Genomic DNA, 26,282 nt, shown 5'->3' with positions numbered 1-26,282 from the left:
GAAGTGCACGATTACCGTTTGAGCTGGGGAATCCTGGTAAAATCTGGTTTAAAAATAGGCCGCGGTTACGCCGTTTTTCATATTACTGAGTTTGACGCCAGAGGAGGGTGGTATTTTTTTTCCAAAATGTAAAAAAAAAGGAAGTGTGTGCGCCCTTTTTAATGTCAGGCAAAATACTCCTACTTCGTGTCTTGTTAATTAAAAAAAAAATGCTAAAAAGACATTATATACACATGCAGGAGCGTCTAGTCATCTCTCGTCCAGCTACCGACTACTTTTAGGCTACAGTCCAACAGGCTTCTTTTTAGGAAACCGGTCAAGACTTGGCTTCACCCCCCGCCTGCTACCCTCCCCGCAATAAACTTTGGTCAAGCCTGGGCAACTGTCAACATGTCACCCCTAGCGCCAGGACGCCTCGGCAATTGTGCGCTTTATAAATATGTCACTCACTGACTGACTCACTCACTCACTCGTCATCCATTGGTCTATTCAAGTGTCTTTCACATTGTGCATCTACGCACTGCTGCATGAATCACGCGGCAATGAGTCGCCCCGCCTTAGTCATTGGCTCTCCTGACTGTGCGTCAGCGTGCTGATAACTTTTTGTGTTTTTTGGGTTTTGTGATGGGTCATTTTGCAACCATTTTTTTTAACAAACATATGTATGCCATCTTTAGACTACAGCATTTTAATCTTTTTTATTCATTTTAAAATGATTATGCGCATGGCATTTGACTGCCCAACCCAACAGTTAAAAAACAAATTTCACGCTTGCCAGGGCTACACCTATTGCCTTTTTGGCAGGGCTATTTTTTACTTTGTCTATGGAGCACATCCCGAACAAAAAATTTGCTTACATCAGCTTTTTATGTGAACTAGGAACAAATGGTGGTGTCCTTCAATGAACATGAGAAACCACCTGTTCTCAGATGGCTGAGTAGCAAGGAGTGGCCTTTGCTGTTGTGACTGTGCCCCATCAGCCAATCAAAGGAACAACTACAGATACTTGTTCCAAGCCCTCATCGCCAGCAAGCTGGACTGTAGCAACGCTCCACTGGCTCCCAATTCCGCAAACAGGCACTCTTTAAACTCTTCATCCACATATACAACGCCTTACATAACACTGGACCCACGTATCTAAACAACGGCAGAAACAACCACAAATTTACCAGACACCTTCACTCAACTGGACGTCTGCTCGCACACCCAGGGGCATTATGAACCCCCTGCCTTAGCAGCTAAGTGGGGGTGGGGTACTTTATGGGCCGCTTCTGTCTGCAACTCAGTAGACAAAATTTCGTAATCAATGCTATGGGCCCGATTACGTTGCGGTTCGAAATCATTCTGACAGAATCGGTTCGGGAATGGCGTCCGACCGACTCGGATCGGGAGAGTCCAACCGACCGATTACGATGCATCCAGATGCTTCCAGATACGATTCGGTCGGACTCCCTCTGACTTCAATGGGAGCCTATGTTCCAACCGAATGCATAGGCTCCCATTGATGAAAGGGGTGGCTGAGGAAAATCGGGGACCCTGTGGCAGGCACCCCCTGGTGCCTGGCACACTGTGCATGGCTGATAAGGTGGGGCCTAGGGGTACTGTCACGGGCCTGATTGCGATGGCTCCGGGTGCAGGGGGCCCGCTACGGGCCTCCAAATTCTGATTCAGACTGCCGATTCGAGTCGGATGGCACGATTCGGAAAGGCTGTCCGAATCCAGCATCATAATCGGTCGTTCGGAAGCGCCTGCTCCATACGGCTCAGGCATTCCGAATGTGTTCGGGTTCAGATTAGGATATTCCTAACACCTAACTCGCATCATAATCTGTCGGAAACCTTTCAGATTCGGTCGGAGAGACACGTTCCCGATTTGGACGGAGCAAATGCCATTAGGAGGCCTTCCAAACTGCATCGTAATCGGCCCCTATAAAGGAATATAGCATCAATAGAATAGCAAGAAGGGGCAAGGAGGAACAAGAGATGGGTACATACAAAAGGGAAAGAAGGAAGGAATATTGAATAGATCGAAGTGTAAAAGGAAGGATGGATGAATGTGTTGATGAATGAATGTGTGATAGATTGGTGAGTGGGTGAGCGAATTGATAGGTGGGTGGACAAGTGAATGGATGGCAGAGTAAGGGGATGTATTGGTGGATAGATTTGTAGGTAGAAGCAGAGTGGATGGACAAGTCAATGGATGGCAAAGTGGATAGATGGGTAGATCGCTGGGTGGGTGGATGGGTGGATTAGAGGATGGGTGGGATGGCAGAGTGGATGTATGGATGCATGGCTGAGTGGATGGATGGAGAATGGGATGGATTGATAGATGGATGGATGGAGGAGCAGAGTGGAAGGATGTTAGAATGGATGGATGGAAGAATGGATGGTAGATTGGATGGACAGCAGAGTGGGATGATGGATGAATGGATGGCAGAATGGATGCATAGATAAATGCCAGAGGGAATGGATGGATGGCAGAGTGGGTGGATGGAATAGGGAACGATTGAATGATGGAAGAAAGAATGAATAGATGACAGAATGTAAAGGTGAAATAGTGGATATCAGCGGGTGGGTGGAAGGGTGAAAGGATGAATGGATAGATGCTTGCATTGAAGAGACAAGGGAGCTCTTCTAGAGAGGTTAGGGATCACTTTCTTCGTTGGTGCTGTCTGAGCTTTAGTTAATTTTTCTGGTTGCTCCCTTGCACAATCCCCTGCTGCATAGGCAGAACCAGATCCATCGGTTGTACCTTCTCTGACCGCGCTCCTAAAGCCTGGAGTGACTGCCCCTGCCCTTCAGCGCATCCTCCTCAGCTCTTGAATTCTACAAGAAACAGAAGCCCCGGCACTTCACATGTCCCTGGCCTTGATCCAGCCCATACAGCTCCCGCTTTAACGCCAGGATACCCTCCTGGCTGGGGTGTGTGCTATACAAATGCGCAACAAAAAAGGGGTGACCGTGTCCCTCAGTACCTGGGTATTCAATAGTTAAACAAAAAATGGTTCTGTCGGGTAAGACAGATTACTTGAACAATGCTCATGAATGTTGACAAACAAAAGACAGCTCTCTGGTACACAATATACGTTTTGAGAAATAAATGCTCAAAAAACAAAGTCATAAGGTCAACGTGTTATATTGTATAAATTATAACAAATTTCTTCCAAACATATCCGAATTACTGCTTTCAAGGATACATTTTTCAATACAAGATAGGACCGTCATAAAAACATGCAAATTTTGTGACTTTTTGTGAAGTGGTGCTCAATGGGTGTGATAACATATACAGTGCGAAGGAATTAATACATATACATGTATACAAGATTGATTTCAATGGCCAGATGCTGATTATTGACCAAGGATTCCTAAGATTGTTGTGAGGATCCTGGTGAGTCTGGGCCTATAAATGCGTCGACGTTTCGACCCTCATGCACCCCTGTGGGTGGTCGCGGCGGGTCTTTCTCAAGACGTCAGGACGCGGATCTACACGGAGAGCAGCCGATCGCGCCCCGTCACCTACAGTTTAGATACCACGGGCCATTGTGCCATAAAGATTCAGACTGAGGGTCCCCGGTCTGTTTAACCTGAACTGTCATCCTTCCTTGTCTTGAGAAAGACCCGCCGCGACCACCCACAGGGGCGCATGAGGGTCGAAACGTCGACGCAGGCATTTTCTTGTGGGCAAATTAGGGACAGAAAACAGACAACAGATGGACACACACTTCAAAAACATCAGTCACAAAAAGTAAGACACACTCTATGTGAGCATTTTTCTGCTGCAGCAAGTGACATTAAAGGTGATGGGGTTGCGTGTGTGCATGTGTGTGTGTGTGTGTGTATGTGTGTGTGAGCGCTTCCAATGAACCATCCTCCCACCCAAACGTTCAGACTGTCTCCAGGAGCAGCAATCATGCCCCCTTTATTTCCAAGGTGATTAAAAGCAGCAGTTCAATCTGACAGACTCTTTACAGGCATGGCACCCCCTCATGTCACGAGGAGCCTGGCTGGTATTGTTCCAGGGTGCTCACAAAAGGACTCTGTGCACGGTGACAGTCCCCTTGTACGGACGATTACTTCCAAGCACAGCTAAGGTGACACACAATAATTAAGGTTTGCTTCTATTGTCTCCTAAGCAGACCTTTCCTTTTCTTACGTTGCAAGATGCATCCTGAAAGAGTGCCACAAACAGAAATAAACTCGCATTTGTCATTCATAAATTATATAAAACTGCGTGAGTTCGCCGAATAACCCTATTTTGTAGATAACTTATTTGGGATGGGCTGCTCACATTTTATTGTCTTGTATCCACCCTCTCATCTACCCCTCTCCTGAATGTATACTTCTGTGATACGCGCATAGGTCTTTCTATCTCCTACCTGTTCCCTACTCTTCTCCAGTATTAATACCCCGTGGTATTTACATGTTACCTTCATATCTCCCCTCTGCTCTCCTTCTCCCATGTTTATACTTCTGTGGTATTTCCATGGTACTGTAATAGCTCCTCTCTATTCCCTAGTATTAATACCCGTGGTATTTACATGTTACCTTCATATCTCCCCTCTGCTTTCCTTCTCCCATGTTTATACTTATGTGGTATTTCCATGGTACTGTAATAGCTCCTCTCTATTCCCTAGTATTAATACCCCGTGGTATTTACATGTTACTCTCTTATCTTCCCCCTTCTCTCCTTCTCCCATGTTTATACTTCTGTGGTATTTACATGGCACTATATTTAACAAAGGAGGGAGTGAAGAGGTAGTGTCCTAACCGAACTCCGGGGGTGGATACACCCACCCCTTGTAATGTATCATAAACACTAGGATCCACCCTTCAGAGACTCAATAGAGGGTTTTTGATTCAAGAGTCATGTGCATTGCCTACAATCGTTGGAAGCACACAGTGTTTCTTAAACACCCCTCACACACCAAAAGGGGCCCTTGGTGTCATGCTTCGTCTTAGGGGTCTTCGCGCCCCGCTAGGGGACGCGGCATGCTACGACCTAGGAATACGTGGGAGCACTGATATTATTGACTATGTGTGGTGGAGGAATGAGTGAGTGGAAGGGTCAGGGGTGAGTGAAGGTGAGTTAAAAAATACCTAGCTCCTGTGGAGTAGAAGACTTTAATATTCCATGGGGCCGCTATTGTTAAAAAAGTGGGTCGGAGTGTGTTGCTTCAAGGTACAAAGCCTCCTGTGTGTGTCAACATGTTTTGAAGCGTGCTGCTTCTTCTTCAGGACAGGTTAACAGATCCCTTCTGTACTCACGTAGCTCTATTGACAATGTCACATTTTATAAAGTGCTAAATATACAGGTAGTGATTGCTACGTGTTAGAGACAGACTTGTCTTAATTTAAATACGATACCAAAATGGAAAGTCCTAAAGGGTAATTTGACTTTTCAGCGATATTCATGCATTGCGGCCGTTTATTATCGCATTTGCGATAAACCTTGGTAATACCAAGGTTTATCTGCGATAAAAATCGCCGCAGCTTAGCGGTAAAATTTTGGGGCATATTACCAAGCAATAGCGATAATTATCGCTATTGCTTGGTTAGAGACAAAAATTTACCGCTGAGCTGCGGCGATTTTTATCGCAAATAAACCTTGGTATTACCAAGGTTTATCGCAAATGCGATAAAAATCGGCCGCAATGCATGAATATCGCTGAAAAGTCAGCGATATTCATGCATTACCGAGCTAATGCTCTTAGCCATGTTATCCACCTCCCATTGGATAACATGGCTAAGAACTGCTCAGGGCAGGTGTTAGCTTTTGGAGATATTCGCGCTTAGCGCGAATATCTCCAAAAGTTGGTAATAGCGGATAGCGATGTTAGCGACTGTTTCCAGTCGCTAACATCTTGGCACGCCCACTTTGCATGTCATTAGTGATAAATATCACTGACATGCAAAGCGGGGCCCAAGATGGTCGCTATCTCCTACTAGCTGTCGCTAACTGGTGTTAGCGACAGCTAGGTAATAGGGAGATAATTTTATCTCCGCTTTCTTGGCTTTTAAAGCCAAAAAAGCGGAGATAAACCCCCTTGATAATGTGCCCCTTTGTCTCTAACCAAGCAATAGCGATAATTATCGCTATTGCTTGGTAATTTGCCCCCAGGATCTTTAGTGTCTCAGGTTGTTCTGTTTTTTAACACACAGGGTTGTTTTTCCAAGGAGTGTCAATGTTAGCCCATTCGCAGTAAGACGCGCGCTCTGGATTCCAAGAGCTATCTCTTCCCTCTCTCCCTCTGCGCTGTGGCTGCAAGAAATGAAGCCAGGAACCAAACATTATTCTGCATTTCACAAGTGCCAAGTGGCACTCAGACATATGTTACCATCAGCCGTTCCCGGCTTGCCACGAAACAGCTTATTGCCTTGTGAGCTCGCAGATTTGATTTTAACTGTGTCTGAAATACAATAAAGCATGCATGTGCAACAACAATCATTATTTTGTCTTTTGTGTAGTGGAACTTTGTTACAGAGGAGTCAATAGCCAGCACAGTTCAGAGTTGACTCAAATGTTTATTCAAGTCCAGGCCATAAATAATGCAGGCAGCCGCTCGCCGACACCAGAAACTGCGTCTCACCTTCAACCGTCCCTTGTTCGTTCTCTCAATGCTCAAAGCAACTGTCATGCCACGAGTGAACATGATATGGAGGTGTCACCAGCTGGAGCCCTCCCGAGACAGCAACAAATCAAGATAATTTACTCCACCCTTTTTCCCCATTCCAAAAGTATATCACAAAAGTTGAGATAATCCCATCCTCGTCGCCAATGTTGTGTTGACTCAAATGTTTAATAAAGTCCTGGTTATAAATAAAATAGACAGATGCTCGCCCAAACCAGAAACGATATCTCCCCTCCAAGCGTCCTTGCTCGTTCTCACTATGCCCGAAACAATTGTCATGCCACGAGCGAACGCGATATGGAGGTGTCACAATCCGGAGGCCTCAGGTGCTAAATCAACACAGCAATAGATCATGCTTTAACAACGTTTTATAAGGAGCTGCATGCCAGAACCGTGGCACAACAGGGACGGACGGCAGTGTATCTTTCCCTAACGCAAGGGTTAAGTAAAGGACAGGTGGCAGTATCTTGAGGAACAGCACATGGTTCCCTCACACGTAGAGAACAGGTACAACACAGCTGGCTAATACACCACAGTGTGAGTGAGGAGTAAAAGAGCCATTGTACAACCGCCTTAAAGAGACATAAACATACACAAACTATAACACACCTTGTTGGGACGGGAAGTCTCCTGCATGTCTCTGGAGAGAGTGCTTCCCCTGCCTTATGCTAATCTCCAGGCAAGTCGCTCAAAAGCTACTGTATAGTTTCTAGATCCCTACCTCGGTAAGCATGACAATCATACATGTCCACTGAGGGTCTCCCTGTTTAAATGGATTGAGACCCTAGAGCTTGGCTCTGAGGTCGAGGGGGCATGCCTAGTGCACCCCTATTTTTCAGAGAGTGGCTAGTGCCCTCTCTATTATGGCTATGGTAGACTGGCAGTGGTGGCAGCAATAAATCTATAGTCAGGAGGGGTGAGTCCCTAGGCACCCTCCTGACCAAGTCTGTGCAGTTTGCCATGCCTGTGGGCCTGTTGCCTTTGTCTAACTGATGTGTGTTTGAGAGCCCGTGGGTGTACAGGGGAAGAATGGGGATTTGAGCCAGTGTGAGGAATGCGAGCTGTCCTGCTGGACATCCCAGCTCCCCCGCCCCCTCCCTATTTCCTTGGAAAGGCCTGGTGGGCTAGGGGAGACACTCAGCTCTTATCTGGGTTTAGCTGCACTAACTGTGTGGAGAGGACCCTCCCCCACTGGTCAGGGCCTCCTGGGCTGGAGTTAAATAAAATTCCTCTCTAGGGAGTTGCACAGCCTGATACCAGAACAGGACCTGGTACATACTTTACCCATGCATTGAACACGCGGTGAATGGTTTGTGATTGGAGTTGTATTCAGAATGCAAAAGTAGCAGACCCTCTGATTGGATGAGCCTATCAATCAGAGGTGATAAAAGTCTGGCCTGAGTGGTCAGCTGTTGTTCAAGACTGGTCTATGACTGACGAGAGGCCACACCAGAGCCCTCTGAAGTTAGTCAGCCGTGACCCCGCGGTGTGAAGGCAGGAGATAAGACTCTGTTCACTGCGGTCTGGAAAGAAGGCATCAGCAACATTAAGGATTAGCTGTTCTGTGAGGCTTGGGGGAGCCTGCGCTTTGGACCAAGGAAATTACAGACAGCTGCCCAAGGTGTGGAAAGGAAGCTCGCGGCACATCACCCAAGTTGTGGAAAGAAGCTTGCGGCACATCAAGAAATGCTGGTGGAAAGAAGCTTGCAGCACATGACGAGAGCCAGAGAGGAGGATGCTTGATTCTAGTCTTTGAAGGTGAGATCAAATCCCCTCTAGGCTCCTCCCTTGCACTGTGGGAGCCTGTACAAGCAGTAACTGGGAATAGAGGCCAGTAAAGCAGGGCCCCACCTTTCTTTCTGTGATCTCTGAGGGTATCAGGGTGAACTGACACTCTGTCCAGCCACTACCCTCCTACAGCTAACCAGTGGGTTAGCTGTAGGGTTGTACTGGACTAGTGGGACTCCAGTAAACTGTGCCAAGACATCCGGCACCTGTGATCAGATCCCTGACACCACTAGAGCGGTGTCCTCACTCACAACGGGAGGGCACTTCTGTTGCTTTGGGTGGGGGGTTATGGGGCTGATCACGAACATTTGACTTCACATCATATGCTGAAACTATATCCTTTCAATACAAAGTTTGGTATCAAGGCTCTAGTGAATGAGAGCAGCCCTGTGTAACATGATCTGTAATATGCAATGGTTACTGCGGGTTTTCATGTTAACTGTGTTTTTATAGTGCTTGGCGTCTAGGCGCTATAATACTGTTTGGGGTCAGAACTCTGTCCCAGAGGGTTGTAGAGACTTCTGGTTTTCACTGTTTATCCTAGTTGTATGTGTAGTATAATTATCTTATGTGTATTAAAGTACTTTTCTTTTATAAAAAGTAAAGCACTGACTGGACATTGAGTTTATCAGCTGGTGGTACGGTTTACACTGTATTCTGAATGTCTAACCCCACCTCACCTCCTTGAGTAACCCTTGGACTGCCCTGTCTCGCTACCCTGAGAGAGTCAAGTGCTGGAGAGGAGTACTTGGTTATCCAGTTTTGGGTCCCTTAGTACTGAGGCCCCAGGACACCAGTGAGGGAACCCTCCAGTTGATGCGATTGGAGCGCAGTTACCCCTGAGTGCCCTGGTACCAAGGAAGCCGGGTCTAACATTGGTGGCAAGCGGTGAGGGATCACTAGACTTCAGGCTCAGTGTACACTGAGGCCAGTTGATAATTCCAGCAGATATCCATAAGCTATATGTAAAATGGTAGATAACATTGGAGAGGAATTGGAACTGCAGAACTTGACTGTGGAGCAATTAAAGCAAATGTGTGCTGAAAGGGGGAGGAAGGTCCCAAGGTCTAAGGACAGGGAGCACTTGATTAGCCACATGACAACATGCTTTGAGCAAGAGGTCACTGTTGTTCAAAAGTTGGAGAGCACTGTTACCACAAGCCTGCCAAGTCAGTCAGTGCAGGCTTCTCCTGTACCAGCCCCAAGGCATTCCCCAAGGCTTTCCCCTATGCTTTCCCCTAGGTATTTCCCTAGACCTGCCCCTAGGCTTTCACCTCCCCCTATCTCCAGGGCTACCTTTTCCCCTGTCCCAGGATTCACCTCCTTAGGAGGGACTGAGCTAGCAGAGACCCTTAAACTTCAGCTGAAACTCCAGGAAGCTAAGGATTTAGCAGAGGAGAAAGCAAGGGAGTTTGAAATGGAGAAGCTAAGGATGGCCCGCCAGGCAGAAGTGGAGCAGCGAAGGGTCAGACAGGAAGAGTGGGCTTGGAAGGAGAAGGAGAAAGAAAGGGAGAGACAGGAGAAAGAGAAGGATAGGGAATTGGAGAAAGAGCGGATAGCCCTGGAGAAAGAGAAGCTCAAGTTAGCAGCTGATAGAGGGCTTAGTTCTGTGGATGGTGCATCCACTTCAAAGTCCCAGGGAAAGGAAAATACCACCAAGGTACCAAAATAATTGATACACATGTATGTCCCTGGCACTGATATTCTCAGTTGGATGCGTGCCTTTCATCTAGCATATATGGCTCAAGGTCTTAATGGTACAAAAGGTGGTGGTGATGGACGGAGCATCTGAACCAATCAAACACTCACACCCAGTCAAAAGATCTGGGTTTGATCCATCACCGTTCTTTAGCCCACTCTGCCACCCCAGTTCAGACATGGCTATATGCAAATCAGTCTGACCCTGTGCCTCATGGGAACAGTCCAGCCCGAACTGCCAAGCCATGCCTTCCCTGGACCGGAAACAAGCTTCCGAGGACCGGTTTCTGGCATTCCAGCCGTCTTCAACCCGGCTTGCTTGAATCCAGTGGCAAAGGGAGCAAAGGACTCACGTCTAAGCATACCCTGCCAACTTATGGTGAACAAAGCGGTACAAAAGCGGGTGGTGATGGACGGAGCATCTGAACCAATCAAACACTCACACCCAGTCAACAGATCTGGGTTTGATCCATCACCGTTCTTTAGCCCACTCTGCCATCCCAGTTCAGACATGGCTATATGCAAATCAGTCTCACCCTGTGCCTCACGGGAACAGTCCAGCCCGAACTGCCAAGCCATGCCTTCCCTGGACCGGAAACAAGCTTCCGAGGACCGGTTTCTGGCATTCCAGCCGTCTTCAGCCCGGCTTGCTTGAATCCAGTGGCAAAGGGAGCAAGGGACTCACGTCTGAGCATACCCTGCCACACTTATGGCGGCCAAAAGCGGTACAAAAGGGGGTGGTGATGGACGGAGCATCTGAACCAATCAAACACTCACACCCAGTCAAAAGATCTGGGTTTGATCCATCACCGTTCTTTAGCCCACTCTGCCACCCAAGTTCAGACATGGCTATATGCAAATCAGTCTGACCCTGTGCCTCATGGGAACAGTCCAGCCCGAACTGCCAAGCCATGCCTTCCCTGGACCGGAAACAAGCTTCCGAGGACCGGTTTCTGGCATTCCAGCCGTCTTCAGCCCGGCTTGCTTGAATCCAGTGGCAAAGGGAGCAAGGGACTCACGTCTGAGCATACCCTGCCAACTTATGGTGAACAAAGCGGTACAAAAGGGGGTGGTGATGGACGGAGCATCTGAACCAATCAAACACTCACACCCAGTCAACAGATCTGGGTTTGATCCATCACCGTTCTTTAGCCCACTCTGCCACCCCAATTCAGACATGGCTATATGCAAATAAATAAAATAAATAAATAAATATCCACATTTGTAAAGCGCACAATCACCCGTTAGGGTCTCTAGGCGCTGGGGGCCGTCGGGAAGATTAAGCAAGCTATTGCCCAGAGTCACATGGTGCTGGGCTAACCTGGCGCCGGCCCCGGGGATCGAACCGTGATCCCTAGATTCCGGAGTCAGTCGCCCTGGCCGCGGCGCCAATCAGTCTCACCCTGTGCCTCACGGGAACAGTCCAGCCCGAACTGCCAAGCCATGCCTTCCCTGGACCGGAAACAAGCTTCCGAGGACCGGTTTCTGGCATTCCAGCCGTCTTCAGCCCGGCTTGCTTGAATCCAGTGGCAAAGGGAGCAAGGGACTCACGTCTGAGCATACCCTGCCACACTTATGGACATGAGGCACAGGGTAAGATCTAATTTCTGAGTTGCTTCACTCTGGCACTAAGTTGTGTGGTGCAAGAGCAACGCAACAGGGCTTGTAAATATGGCCCCTAAGAACCTATGCTGTAGACAGACCCACATCTGGGAATCTCGGATTATGTCACTGGCCATCTCCAGAAAGTGAAAAGCGCAGAAACCAAACTGGTTCTGAATTTAGTCACCACCGCCTCAGCATCTTCTTCTCTTACACATCTCCAGTGTCTTCCTTTAAGAAGCGGTCCGTATTAAAAGCCATCGGCATAGTCCACAGAGCCATCAATAATTTGCCCCCCGCCACCTGCATCTTGTCTAGTTTGCATTCTCCTTATAAATTGGAGCCGCATAGGAGCAAAATATATTTAAATACTATACCTGCTTCTTTGCATAACATGCCCTGTGCAAGCACCTTTATAAAGATGGCTTTGTGAGAAGTTATTAGACCTAGAGCTGTGTCTGTTCAACATCTGTAAATGTAAACGTGTGTATACTTGTAAAGCGCACTATCACCTTTCAGGCATCCTGGCGCTGTATACCGCTGTGGAACCCTTCCTGGCTTTCCCTGTGAGATGCCCCCTACTGGGCATCCCCAAGGTGCAGCCAGGCATCCTAGCGCTTTCAAGGCCATTGTGGAGATTAAGCAAGCTATTGCCCAGAGTTGGACCCATGATTAGAGTAGGCACCGAGGCGAGAATTATCGAGTACGTGGATATTGAGCCCAAGACCCCGCCGTGTCTGGACATGAACCCTGGTCCCGGGCCAGACCTCTGCCTCAGGGTCTGCTGCTCTAATCGGTGAGCCACACTTCTCCACTGGACACCCTTGTGGGCATATGTCTGTCATGTTATAGAAAATAATTTATAATTTCACATATGTAATAGGTTTGATCACACAGGCATCAGGCCCTGTGAAGTTCCAGCCTTGGTGCAGTGCCTGTTCAAACTGTTGAGGGCCACTACTGTCAGAATGCAGGAGTGGGAATGGTCGCTCTGTTTTACCACCTTATTTCCATTGGCCCAGGCCATGCCAGCCCCAGAGCCAACACATATCTGCAGTAATCCTGCCTGTTGCCTGGCTAATGTGCTGTCAATCTTGCTTTATTACCATATTGCAGTTGTGTTGATCTTGAGTTGTGTTCAATAATGGGCACCTTACTGCACAAAACAATTCAGGGAGGTGTTTTATGTGTACTCCAGAATGCACATGGAAGAAATGAAAACATTTCTCCTTGTTATGTTGTGTTGCCTCAAAGGCAAATTGTAGTTTTCCCTGTGTTAGCCTAACTTTCTTTTTGCACACGTTGCTATATAAACACACACTGGCTTTTGTGCCACATTGTACTTTCACACGGGACCTGCATATGTTTTCTTGTTCTGTTCTCTTCCTGGGATTTAGTCTGAACACCACCGACAAGGTCAAACAGCGGTGTCCCTTGTTATTCACTCTGGCCAGGCACTAGCAGCGAGACATAACACAAGAATGCAGCTGATTTTTATGTGCACACGTCTTGTCATACAGCTGAGCACAGGAGCCAAAAACACATGCATTGAAGGAGAGTTCTGAGACAAGATCACTGCGTCTGCGGAGAGAGGTAGAGCGTCCATCTGTATATGCTAAGGTATGGGGTCTGCCAGTAATCCCAGGGATTATATATATTTACATTTATTCACTTAGCTTCAGTAGTAGGCTATGACTATGACAGTTGGAGCGGAGGGGGTTAGGCTACTCTATCAAATATAATGGCAGGGCTTTTCATGGTATACAGATACTTAACCAGGCTAACAGTATTTTTAGTATGCATTTGTTTTCTAATTGTGGCACGAATACTGCATTTGAGAGTACAATAGTTTGAATAAATAGTCTAAACTTCCTTTGCGTCTCCTGGTTATCTTATTATGCACAAGTACGAGTGAGAGAGCGAAAGGGTGTGTCCTGGTACCACGATTCCTGAGAGGGTCGAAAATGTTGTGTTTTAGGGTGCCAATTCACTTGTTTCTCTGGTAAGGCTAGGAGGGCAAGTGAGGCACCGTAGCTAGCTGGACTCCGTAGTCGGACTCATTGCTACTGAGTGGGTATGGTGACTAAAAGGCACATGATTCAAGCTAGGATTTTGCGGGTCCTTAATTGCGATTATTAAGGAATGGCATATAAGGACTCACAAAAGCCTATGCATGTAGGAATCGCTATAAAAATAGCGATTGCTACACATTCCTTATTTGTGAGTCGCAAATTGTGATTCTCAAATAAGGAATTACTACCCATTCATTAAGGAATGGCTTCAGATTCATTCCTATGGGCCTACTGGCCCATAGGAATGAACAGGAAATTGCATGCGCAATTTGCGAGTACCAATAGCTCCTCGCAAATAAGGAATGGCTTCCAATTCAAATAAGGAATGGCTTCTCATTCATTCCTATGGGTCTACAGGCCCATAGGAATGAACGGGAAATTTCATGCGCAATTTGCGAGTACCAATAGCTCCTCGCAAATTGTGCATGCAATTTCAAGGGTGAAAAGGTGTCAAAAGGACACCCTGTTGCACCCCTGAAATAGTTCTATGTACAAATGTTGCACACACACATGTCCCAAGGACGTGTGTGTGTGTAACCTACAACTTTGAAAAATGCTCTTTAGTGCATTTTTCAAAGTTTTTGCAAATTACCATGAAGTTGAACTTCATGGTAACTTGCGTCCCCTAGTTGCGAATTCGCTTCTTCAAAGTGGTTCTTGCATTACATTTAAGGAATTGCATTTTGTAATTCCTTAAATGCAATCGCAATTTGAGAACTCGCAATTGATTGCTAATTCTCAAATTGCGAGGGCCTGGACCCTTGATGCATCGCAAAAGCTAATTTTGCGATCGCAAACGGCCGAGTTTTGCGAATTGCACCGTTTGCGATCGCAAAAAGCTTTGATGCATGTGCCAGTAAGTCCCAACACACTGATGTTCTTTGGTCCCAAGCATAGTTCGGTTCCTGAGCAGAATCCCTGTAACACTTACGCCTGCTCTGGGGAGACGTAAGGTTTTGGCGCTGTTTACATGGTTTTGTAAATCTGGGGCAGTGTCAAAATCTATGGGTTTTGCATGGGAACAGTAACTGTAACGCTCATGTTACACCTCCTTATCGCAGAGTGAGGGAAAGCAGCGACCCGCTCTGCCTTGCCTTACTCCATATCTATGAGTCCATGCACTGCCACGCCGGGTGGCTTCAGGTCGCCTCACAGATATGATTGAGAGGCCGGAGCAGCCGGAGCACCACAAATAAGCCCCATGAAGTCTATTGTTGCCCAGGCCTTGATTCTCTTTTTACCCCCAGTGGTAAATGTATGTTTCCTGTCTATGGCAAGCTCTTCCAGATGGTAGGTGTATTCTGGACACCAGGGAGGCTGCACACATGCTCTCAGGCATCCATTGTGGCATGTTGGCACCATGGTGGGCATATACTCATCCCCACACCTCTAAACTGTAAGGCCAACACACCAAACCTCAAGCCTCCTCACAGAGCAGGTGCGTGAAACCTACCACCTGGGCCACCACCCCCTCAGGTACACTGATCACCTCAGAGCACACACCTGAGACCCCAAAGGGCCGCCGTAGGCCAAGGGTCAGCTTCTTCATGTTGGTCTCCTTCAGGTCCATGCGCCCCACGCGCACAATCTGGCAAACCAGGTAGAGCTTCTCCCGGTTCAGGTCTTTGCTTCCCAGATCCTGCAAAGACATGGAGTGCAAGAACAAGAGGAGAACCATAAATGGAGAAGAGGGAGACAGATAGGGAAGGGAAAGAGGGGGGGAAAAAGCAGAGATGAGTGGGGAGATGTGGACAGCTTTTGGAATGGAGGAAGAAAGAGAATTAGTCAGGAAGAGAGGGAATGAATGAATGGATAAATTAGGAGCCAATAGCAAGAAGAATGAAGGGAGAAGCAAAAAGCAGAGGGAATAAGGTGAGGATACGGGAGAGCACAGGGGGTTGTTGCAGAGGGACACAAGAGGAGATAAAGATATTGAGGTGAAAAGGAACCAGCAGGTGGTGGTGAGGGGAGAAAGGCGTGCATAGGTGGAGATGTGAGTCGACTATGTAAACATAGTGGAGAGAAGGGGGAGTGAAGCCGCCAGAGACTCCATATATGAAATAAACCAAAGAGAAATTATATTTCGATTGTCCTATACGGTCCTACACCAGTCTATAAGTGACACCATGCCTAGGTTTGCAAGGATTGTAAGACAGCCAGTGAACACTGTCCTTCTTCATAGGGTACAATGTGACCTAGAGGGTCTTTACATGTTCAGGGTTTGGGTCCAGTGAAAGGAGACAGATAAAGGGTCCCCAAGACTCGAGTCCTCCTTGGGTGCCCTCTCCTCTAACACTCTCCTAACACTTCCCCAAGTCTGCTCAGGAGGATGGAAAGCTGATGTAACAGGTAGGAAGCAAAGACTCATATGTTAGAAGCAAAAAAACACCTATGTTCCTTGTTCCGAAAATCTAATGTTGGTGATGTGAAGACCCTTTTTTGTGAGATCCTTGCTCTGGTGCTTACATGCAGTGGCGGCTCCTCCGCTAAGGAGGAGGGGCGTTGCCCCACTGCTTTTTTTCAGTGAAAGTCAGAGAAAACAAAATGATAATAACTTGTGTTATTATAATTTTATTTTCTTCTACTTCCGCCCACAGCTTTGCGTTAGGGGGCGGGGGCAGGAGAGGAGTGTTAGCACCTTCCTTAAGTGCGCAATAACTCCGGGGACGGCACTCTCGGACTGCCCAAAACAGTCTTGTGCACTTCGCATGTTCTCCATGCAGGCTGCATTACACACTATGTGAAGAACATGCCCAGGCTTCCAGTCAGCGCCTGAGCCCTGAAACACAGTGCTCATACCGATCACAACTCTGCTAAGGCAGTGTTGTGATTGGCGGACTGGGAGCCTGGGTGTTCTTCCTGTGGCTGAGCGAGGGGAGACAACGGAGGATAGGCGGGCAAGCAAGTGGCAAAAATGTCAGTTTTTCATTTTTTATAAATTTTTTATGTTTCTGGTTCTCGTACTGTGAGAAAGCAGAAGGGTTTGGTTGGGGGCGGGTGGGTGATCCTGCTCTAGGGCAGGGGAGGAGTGGCTTGCCCACTGCTGAGGGCGCTGACTGTTGAGTCGGCCCACTGAGGCTGACCAAACCTGTCATGCACACTCTGCCTTTTCTCTATGTAGGCTGCATGCAGCTTCAATGGAAAAAATGGCCTCCCCATAGACGTCTGGCTGGTTGGTGTCCCGACCACTCACAACGCTGCCTTTGCAGCGTTGTGTTGGCTTAGGGGAGGGGAGGGAGGCTTCCTGCTTCCAGGAGATAAGCAGACACAATGCTGGACCGGGACGGTGAAGGTAAGTTAACTTTTTTTTAAAATGTATTTTAATTGTGTCAATTAATTCTCCCCCTCCCCACCTGACCTACTGCCCCGCGCAACCCACCGCCTCCCCCCGTGAATCATGCCGGCCATGACTGGGCCTGGGTAGGTGTTTCTCACCGTGAAGATGACCTTGAGGTTGTTCCAGAGCTGTAGGTCTTTGGGCCCCCCGGTGCTGGCCCAGCGGATGAGGTAGTTCTCACTGGAAGAGAAAAGACACGTTCAGGAGGGCTTTGAGGGCATAGATGAGGCTGCAGGGCAACTGTGCAAAGAAACAGAGCATGTAGGGAAAATAGAAAAAAAGAGGACACTCTGTTCCACAGCCATTACAAGTCAAAGTGCAAAAACAAAATGTGTGCAAATGTACTAAAACAGTGCTAGAATCAGAAAATATGGTGGGGGGCGTAGTCCATAGGGGTGGAGCTTCAAACACAGAGTCTGGCAGTTAATGTATAATTTTATTCACAAAAAGGCTGCATTTTAAAATATCTTACAGGGTTTAAACACCTGTTGCAGACAACATTGTACACCACTGATACTGCAACACCCTCCCATAAAACATAATGGAGACAGGGACTTAAAATAAAATCATGTACTTCACCATACGGAGATAGCTGCCTTGACTGTGGAGTCTCCATATGTTGAAGAATAGAGAAAAGTAAAAAAATATGTTTAACTCAAAAAGAAATAGTAAAAATACATTTTTGTTAAAGGTTATTGTAAACTAACTTTCTATATTTTAAATGTAAAACAAAAGAATAAAATTGCTACAGTATCATTGAATTAAATATTTTTCTGACTTTTAAAATAAAAAATAAATTCCTTCTTTAAAAAAATAATTATTTTATTATGCATGAATAATTATTAAAAGCAATGTGTTAAAAAATGACAAGTAATTTAATTACATTTTGTTCAAATGCAATTTTACATTAATTTGTAATTTTAAAAAGATTATTAAAATATTTTACAATTAGAAAATATTAGATATGTTTTATTTTTTATTTTTTACATTAAATTACATTTATTATATTTTAACTGTTTTAAACAATGTATTTTAATTCAACCTTTTTTCCTAAGGGGGTTTTAAGTCTCTAGCTCTTATATTTAATCTATTCTTAGGGGCACATTAGGAAGGCGGGTGGGCTTTGCCCGCCCGCCACCCTATCGGAAAACGGGACCGCCCGCCTTAAGTGCGGGGGTCCCGGGGGTGCCATTAGGATGTGCCCGCCACAGTGGCGGTGTTGGAAATGGGATCCCCGGCTGGCCAGGGCTTTCGCCAAAGTCAGTCAGAGACCACCACCCCCAAGTCAGGGCAAGGGAGTTACACGCCAAGATAACCCCTACTCACCCTCTAGGTAACGTGGCGCGAGCAGCAAGGCTAAACTTGGAGGCGATGTAGGCTAAGTATTTGCGCACGCACCCCGTTACCTAGAGGGTGAGTGTAGTGTTTACATAAATACTTGTAATCATACAAGCGCGAGTTCAAGCGCGTTCACTCGCGCTTGACTCGTGCTCACATTCTTTCCAGACACACAACGACAGTACGCCACTCGCGCTAATGTTTATATGTAAATACTCCTCGTGACATGTTATTGCTCAAATGTAATGTCTCGCTATGTCATACAGTTATAACATGTATTGTACAGTACAACTGCCACTGTGGACAGTTACCGTTTACTTTATGGAGCTTACAGTTGTGCTCAGGGAATGCTCCTTTACTTTACCAATAAACTTGGTACTTTAATCATAATCCTTGTGGAGTATTACTCAACAATTTGGCGACGAGGACGGAGCATCCAGAACCCAATTAGGAGCATTTCCTGGTTGATTTATCCATAATTTTACTTTTACTACAAATTGATTTACCTTTGAGTCTAAACAGACGGAGTCTACAGTTTCAAGCATTCAGCACTGTTACCTTACAGAGAACAACGAACGGAGTCTAAACAGACGGATTCTACAAATTCAAGCATTAAGCGCTATTACCTTACGGAGTGCGTCCTTGCTGCTGTCCTTCCCTACAGCCGTTACATTGCGGAGGACATCGTGACAACTGTTTTCATCTACAACTGTGAGTGATCTGTCTGCGCAGCCACGCATGAGCGATTTTAGACAGAAGCGGTTGTTCCTCCACGCCTGAGAGTAGTTTGTTTGCGCAACCGCGCACGAACGATTTTGGGCGGAAACAGTTATTCCGTTTCCTCTCAGACGCTACTCTCCGTCTAATGTGAAAACAAAAGAGGTGACTTCGAATCCATTAATCTACTTCCTGCAAGGCAAATTAAACAGCAATACTCAGCTTATCGAAGACAGTTTGAGACACTCCAAAAGGTACTGTGAATAATACAGAGCTACGCTCGTTTTCTTTTTTTTATTTGAATTCATCTAATAACCCATTCTTAAACTTTAACATAATTTTAAACTGTGACATACATTTTTGAATATCCACCATCTCATCACACCACTATGTGTGCCCAAGGATATACCCTCTCACCACCACAAAGTTATTGGTCAGCTGGTGGCTCCCCATGTATGCCTTGGATAGAGTGGAAAGCTTACTTTTTAAACTATATAGAAACATTAGATGCAAATGGAAAAATGAAAGCCCCAGAGAAGAAAGGCATTTTTCTACACTGCCTAGGACCAGAAGGATTAAAAGCCTTCAATCAACTACCTGCATCACAAGCAAGTGGGGACATGAATGTTTTTGATAAAGCCATATATGATTTTGATAAATATTGCTCCCCCAAAGTATGCATTGGAATTTCTAGGTATAAATTCTTTCAGAGGAAACAGTTAAGTGAGGAAACTGTTGATAATTTCATTTCTTCTTTAAAAACTTTAGCATTAGATTGTAAATTTGGTAATTTACAAGAAGATTTTATTAGAGATCAAGTTGTTATGCATTCCAGTAACGACACCATACAAGAAAGACTGTGGATAAATGGTGATGAAAATCTAGATTTTGTAGTATCCATAGTCAGGAAAGCAGAACTTTCCTGTAGGAGTGCGCAACAAGTTAAAGAAAAAAGCACTTCAATTAGTAGAGAAGTGGTTTCAAAAATTAATCACAAATATGATAATAAAAATAAAGATTTCTCTAAGAAGAAACAAACACCTTTCTCAAAAGGAAACTCTGAAGTTCTTAAAGGTAATTTAAAGTGTTTTAGGTGCAATAGTAAATCTCACCTTGCCAATAACAAAATGTGTCCAGGTTTGAAACAAAAATGTGCGAATTGTGGCCTAGTAGGACACTTCACTTCTGCCTGCTGAAAAGGTAAAATTAATCAAAAAGTGAAGTGTATTGAAGTAAGTGACAACAGTGATGATGATGATTATACTGATGACTCTAACAAGTGCTCTTATATTTTGAACATAAAAGATTCTACAGTTCTAAATGTAAATGACTCTATAAAGAAAAAACCTTTATGTGACATGGTCATTGGGGGTGTAAAAATCAACATGTATGCTGATTCCGGATCTCCTTATTCTATCGTATGTGAGTCAGTCTGGAATAAATTATTTGTACCCAGACTAAGCAGTCACTTAGAGAAGAGTGACATCAATCCTGAAGGGTATTCTGGTGGAAGAATTGATATACTAGGATTCAGAACCTTAGTGTTCAGATTTAAAAACAGAAAGTGCATCACCAAATTATATGTTTCTCAGAAAGGCCCCTCAGTGCTTAGTTGGTTTGACTGTGGTAAGCTAGACATAGTGCTGGATCCTAATAGTCCTAATCCAGTGATGTTAATTGATGAACAAAATGGAATATCTTCTCTAATGTTAAATAAATTTCCCAATGTTTTCTCCAAGGACATCGGAAAGTTAAATAATTTTAGGCATGAAATTCGTTTAAAAGAAAATGCTTGTCCGAAAATACACAAAGCTAGAAACATACCCTTTGCTGTCAGGGATGAAGTTAAAAAAGAACTAGATACATTAGTAGAGCAAGGAATTATAAATAGAATTGAATCATCTGAATGGGTTTCGCCCATAGTAGTCGCTAGACGGACCAATGGCAGAGTTAGGTTATGTATTGATCTTCGCCATCTTAACAATAATATTATAGTTGATCAATTCCCTCTTCCCCGCATCTCAGAAATGTTATCTGTTGTTAGTGGTTCAAAATTCTTTTCTACTATTGACTTGTCTGCAGCGTATCATCAGATAGAACTAATTGATAAAAGTAAAGATTTAACTGCATTTATTACACCTTTTGGATGCTTCAGGTTCAATAGGATGCCATTCGGTTTAGCATCAGCAGCAGCAATCTTTCAAAGAGTTATGCAAGACATCTTAAAGAATTGTAAAAATGTCATATGTTTTCAGGATGACATTTTAATATTCAATGAAGACAAAGACAAACATATAGCTACTCTAGAGGAAGTTTTAAGTGCACTTAATTCACATGGTCTTACCATTAAGCATGAGAAATGTAAATTTGGTGTTCATTCAGTGAATTACCTAGGACATGAACTCTGTGAAGAAGGTATCAAACCTAAACCATCACTTTTAGAAGCCATTGAGTCCGCCCCTCACCCTCAATCTAAAGATGATGTAAGGTCCTTTTTAGGTTTAGTCGAGTTTTACGCTAGATATGTGCCAAATTTTTCATGCAGGACATATAATATAAGACAGTTGATTAAAAACAGAGTTACCTTTGAATGGACGGATGAGTGTATAAAAGAATTTAGTGATGTGAAGAATGCTATCTGTTCTGCAAATGCACTCACTTGTTTTGATCCTTCCTTACAAAACATCATAACCACTGATGCTAGCTCAAAAGGTTTAGGTGCAGTGTTTACTCAAAAAAATAATAAAGGAAAAGAAGTAATTGTTGCACACGCTTCCAGAGCACTTACAACTGCTGAAGAAAAGTATTCCACTATAGAGAGAGAAACTTTAGCATGCGTTTGGGCTTTGGAACATTTCAGAGTGTTTGTATGGGGTAAAGAATGTACTCTGAGAAGCGATCACAAACCTTTAGTACGACTTCTCACCACAGAAGGTATGCTACGAGCTTCAGCACGCATTGCACGCATGTCTATGCGTCTACAAGACTTTATTTATATTATACAATACCTACCTGGTAAAGACAATGTTTCTGCTGATTTTTTATCTAGAATGCCATTACCCATTCAGGAAGATTTACATAATGAATGGGATGATTTTCAAATAGCCATGATTCATGATGAGGGTCCTATTCCCATTGATCAAGCTTTGTGGAAAGAAAAATTTGAAAATGATGAAACTTTAAAGAGTGTTGCAGAATATATATCTAGTACTTGGCCTGGAAAAAATTGTTTAAATTCAGAATTGAAAAGTTTCTGGGAAGTAAGATCAGAACTTTCATGTTATGAAAACATAGTTAAAAGAGGAGAACGCATTATTCCACCAGTTGAAGTAAGGAAAATTATAGTTTTACAGAGTCATGAAGGACACAATGGAATGGTCAGAACCAAACAACAAGTCAAACAATTATTTTGGTGGCCAGGTATGGACAAGTTCATTGAACGTATAGTTAGAAATTGCATTGTATGTGCGAATTCAGACAAATCTTTAGTTACACTTAAACCTAATATGGGTACACACACCATTCCTAACAATCCTTGGGAAACCATTGCAATTGACATCATGGGCCCCATTGGTTGTGAATCTAAGTTTATCATTGCAGCTATTGATATTTTTTCAAAATGGCCAGTTATCAAAATTGTTCAGAAAATAGATACAGATTCAGTACTATGTTTTCTTGACAGAATTTTCATTGAAGAAGGTTTACCAGTGAGAATCATCTCTGACAATGGTGTACAATTCAACTCAAAAAAGGCAAATGACTATTTTACAAGACTTGGGATTACTCATTCCACTACTTCTTTATACAACCCTGGTGGGAATGGAGTGATAGAGAGATTCAATAGGGTTCTTAAAAGTGCTATACAACTTACTGATAATGATGATAAGAAGTGGGAAATTGAAATATTCAAAAAAGTTTGGATGTATAGAACAAACATGAATTCCATGACTGGGTATTCTCCTTTTGAAATCATGAGAGGAAGAATTCCCAGAACTAAAGTGAACCCGTCATGGTTAGTCAATTCTACTTCTACAAATATTGACTTAAACAAGGTTAAAGAAAATCTTATTCGTACTCATTGCATAAATAAAAAATATTTTGATGAGAAATGTGGTTCAAAAAAGGATCCAATAGTTAAAGTAGGTATGATGGTAAAAGTAAAGAAACCATGGAAAGTTAAGAAAGGAGAAAGTATATTTATGGGTCCTTACAAAGTTTCAGAAATATAAAAAAATTCGGTGAGATTATCAAATAACAAAGTATGGAATCTCAGCAGAATTGCAATCCTAAAAGCTGATGAAAATGTGTACTGTAAAGATTCCATACCAAAACTTCCTGATTCGTCATATTTAGATGAAGATTTAGATATAGATATAACTAATGACAATATACCTGTAAATCAAAGTTGTTCAAATACTTGTAACAATGATCCCAACACTGACATTATACCTTGTTGCTCAAACAATAACAATATCAGTCAAAGTACTGATGTCCAACAAGATATTTCTATAACCAAAAGAATTACAAGAAAACCCAAATGGTTATCAGATTTTGTTGCTTATATAGTGAAGAAAGTTTAAAATTTTTATCTGTGTTTTATTTATAAAATTTTTCAATCTATAAGGAGGGAAGGTGTGTAGTGTTTACATAAATACTTGTAATCATACAAGCGCGAGTTCAAGCGCGTTCACTCGCGCTTGACTCGTGCTCACATTCTTTCCAGACACACAACGACAGTACGCCACTCGCGCTAATGTTTATATGTAAATACTCCTCGTGACATGTTATTGCTCAAATGTAATGTCTCGCTATGTCATACAGTTATAACATGTATTGTACAGTAAAACTGCCACTGTGGACAGTTACCGTTTACTTTATGGAGCTTACAGTTGTGCTCAGGGAATGCTCCTTTACTTTACCAATAAACTTGGTACTTTAATCATAATCCTTGTGGAGTATTACTCAACAGTGAGTAGGGGTTATCTTGGCGTGTAACTCCCTTGCCCTGACTTGGGGGTGGTGGTCTCTGACTGACTTTGGCGAAAGCCCTGGCCAGCCGGGGATCCCATTTCCAACATTGGCGGCAAGCGGTGGGATAAGGATTTGTGTTTGCGTTGTACCTTAGTAGTAACTGGCCATACCACAAAACTCTGCATTTAGATGACCACATTTTAGGGGATTGTTTTTGAAATTCCATTGTTTCTTCTCCTGAAGAGTGTCATTTGATTGTGTTCAGTACATTTGTCCCCCGCCCTGCTTCCAGAGTTTGGTACCTGTGTCGCTTTTGGTCAGGTTGAGAAGTCAGGGGTGGTAGAAACTGCCTTACCGATCCGAGGGGAGGGTGTGTGTGGATGAATTGTGTGTTTTCCTGGACGCATGAGTATGAGTTCTCTTTGATAAGGAGATTGTTGAAGTTTTGGAATTGTGTACTCTTACTTCAGATTGTTAAGTTCCCTGTGTTGCACGTGTCTGTAAGCATCTTGCCAAGATGGAGTCTGCTTTTAATGTCTGGGGTCTGTTTTTGCATGAACTGAGAGAGTTTTGCGAGGAGAGAGACATTGCAGTGAATGAGTCAGACACCCAGTCCCAACTTAGGGGTAACCTAATCCAATGGCAGAAGGAGGACTGGGAGCGTGAGCACAGTGAGGAGAGGGCCCGGGTCTCACACCATGAGGGTGGTGGGTCAGAGGGGAGCCCTGAAGAGTCTGAGGAGGAGGAAGAAAATGATAGCACAGGGACGCCAGCAGATAGTGAGGACCCCATAGATAGGGAGTCCCTTGCTGGGTCCAGTTTAGGAGGCAGCGCCTCATCCCTTTCCCTGTCCCCAGAGGAGCTGGAAGATAGGAGGAGAGAAAGGGAGCACCAGCTGGCTTTAGAGAAGCTCAGGTTGGAGCATGCCCAGGCTATGGCACAGCTGGGCATTAGAAAGCAACAGCTGGAGGTTAAGAAGCAACAGCTAGAGACCGAGAGGGTCTTAGCGCAGGAAAGGATAGAGGAGGCTGAGAGGGCCTCCACCAGAGGCGAAGTAGCTCTGGAGGGTAGACTATCCCCTGCGCGCAGTGTTGAGTTTCTGGATCCCCCAGGGAGGGTTGGGTCCAGTGGTGGCAGCTATTTAAATCTCAGTCTAGAAAGTCCCAGTTCCCAGAGTATGGAACCTGTTTCCCAAGAGGAGGAGAACAGGTTGAAGTTCAGGAACCATAGGAAACCGCCTCACCAGAAGTGGGGGTATTTTGTGGATGACTGTTCTGATGCAATGGAGGATTGGCTGGCGGCTAACCCGGACGATGAGAGGGACGGAGTAGTGAGTATGTTCCTCAAAGAGCAGTTGCTCAGTGTTGTGTGTCCAGAGTTGCGCCAGCACCTGCTGAAGTTGAAATGTTTTTGTCCTTGGGACCTTGCAGAGGAAGCAGACCGCTGGGAAGATACCAGGGGTTCTGTAGAGTCATTAGGGAGTGACTCCAAAAGTAGTGGGTCAGGGATCTTCCAGCCCAGCGTGGTGGAAGAGGCTCAGTGTAGCCCAGCTAGGTCCCTGGTTAGTGAGAAGGGTGTAGGGGCTGACTGCCTGGCTCAGTGGAGCAGGAGTCAGTGGGTGGCTGAGAGCCCCCAGAGGCCCGAAGCCCTGTCTCAGAACCTGGGTGGTATCTTGAGGGAACACCAGGTTTGGGACCTAGCCTGTCCTGTTAACCCAGTTGAGGAGGATCTCCTAGTGAGTAGAGGACCTGGAGCGTCTGCAACCAGAGCTCCTGTGGTTCTAGAGTCTGGCAGTACCGCTCCGATAGGGAGGGTACAGGAGTCCAGAGTGAGGAGTGATTGGGGGAGTTCCCCAGTGGAAGGACCAGTGGGTCAGGGACTACCCAGTTGGGCTAGGTTCCCGTGTAGTGACCATGGTAACACCACTTCTGGTCTGGGGGATCGTCACGCACTGTCAGGTGGACAGAGGGCGGGAGATCTGCGCCAGACAGACAGTCACGCAACAGATGTGACATTTGTTAGCCTCAGGGGGATTGCGTGTGAATCCCCAGAAGTCCTGGAGTGCCAGGCAATTGTTCCACCGAAGGTTCTAGACCAGAGGTTGGGAGGCCAGGTTCAGGATCAGCCTGAC

The 26,282-nt window shown here is 45.1% G+C and overlaps 1 protein-coding gene across 1 annotated transcript in view; it reads right to left on the bottom strand.

Annotated features, from left to right (window-relative positions):
• Positions 1–26,282, bottom strand: part of LOC144821564 (dedicator of cytokinesis protein 2-like) — a 3,201,295-nt gene that overhangs the window by 2,718,625 nt on the left and 456,388 nt on the right. Inside the window, exons 9-10 of the mRNA XM_078678750.1 lie at positions 17,224–17,305; positions 15,292–15,427 (exon numbers count right to left, since the gene is read on the bottom strand). Of these exons, the coding sequence (XP_078534876.1) occupies positions 15,292–15,427; positions 17,224–17,305 (218 nt within the window). The remainder of the gene's footprint in view (positions 1–15,291; positions 15,428–17,223; positions 17,306–26,282) is intronic.

This window comes from Lissotriton helveticus, chromosome 2_2, assembly GCF_964261635.1.
Source record: "Lissotriton helveticus chromosome 2_2, aLisHel1.1, whole genome shotgun sequence".
Classification (NCBI taxonomy): Eukaryota; Metazoa; Chordata; class Amphibia; order Caudata; family Salamandridae; genus Lissotriton; species Lissotriton helveticus.
Note: the sequence above shows the minus strand (reverse complement) of the source record. Positions and strands in the feature narration are given on the sequence as shown.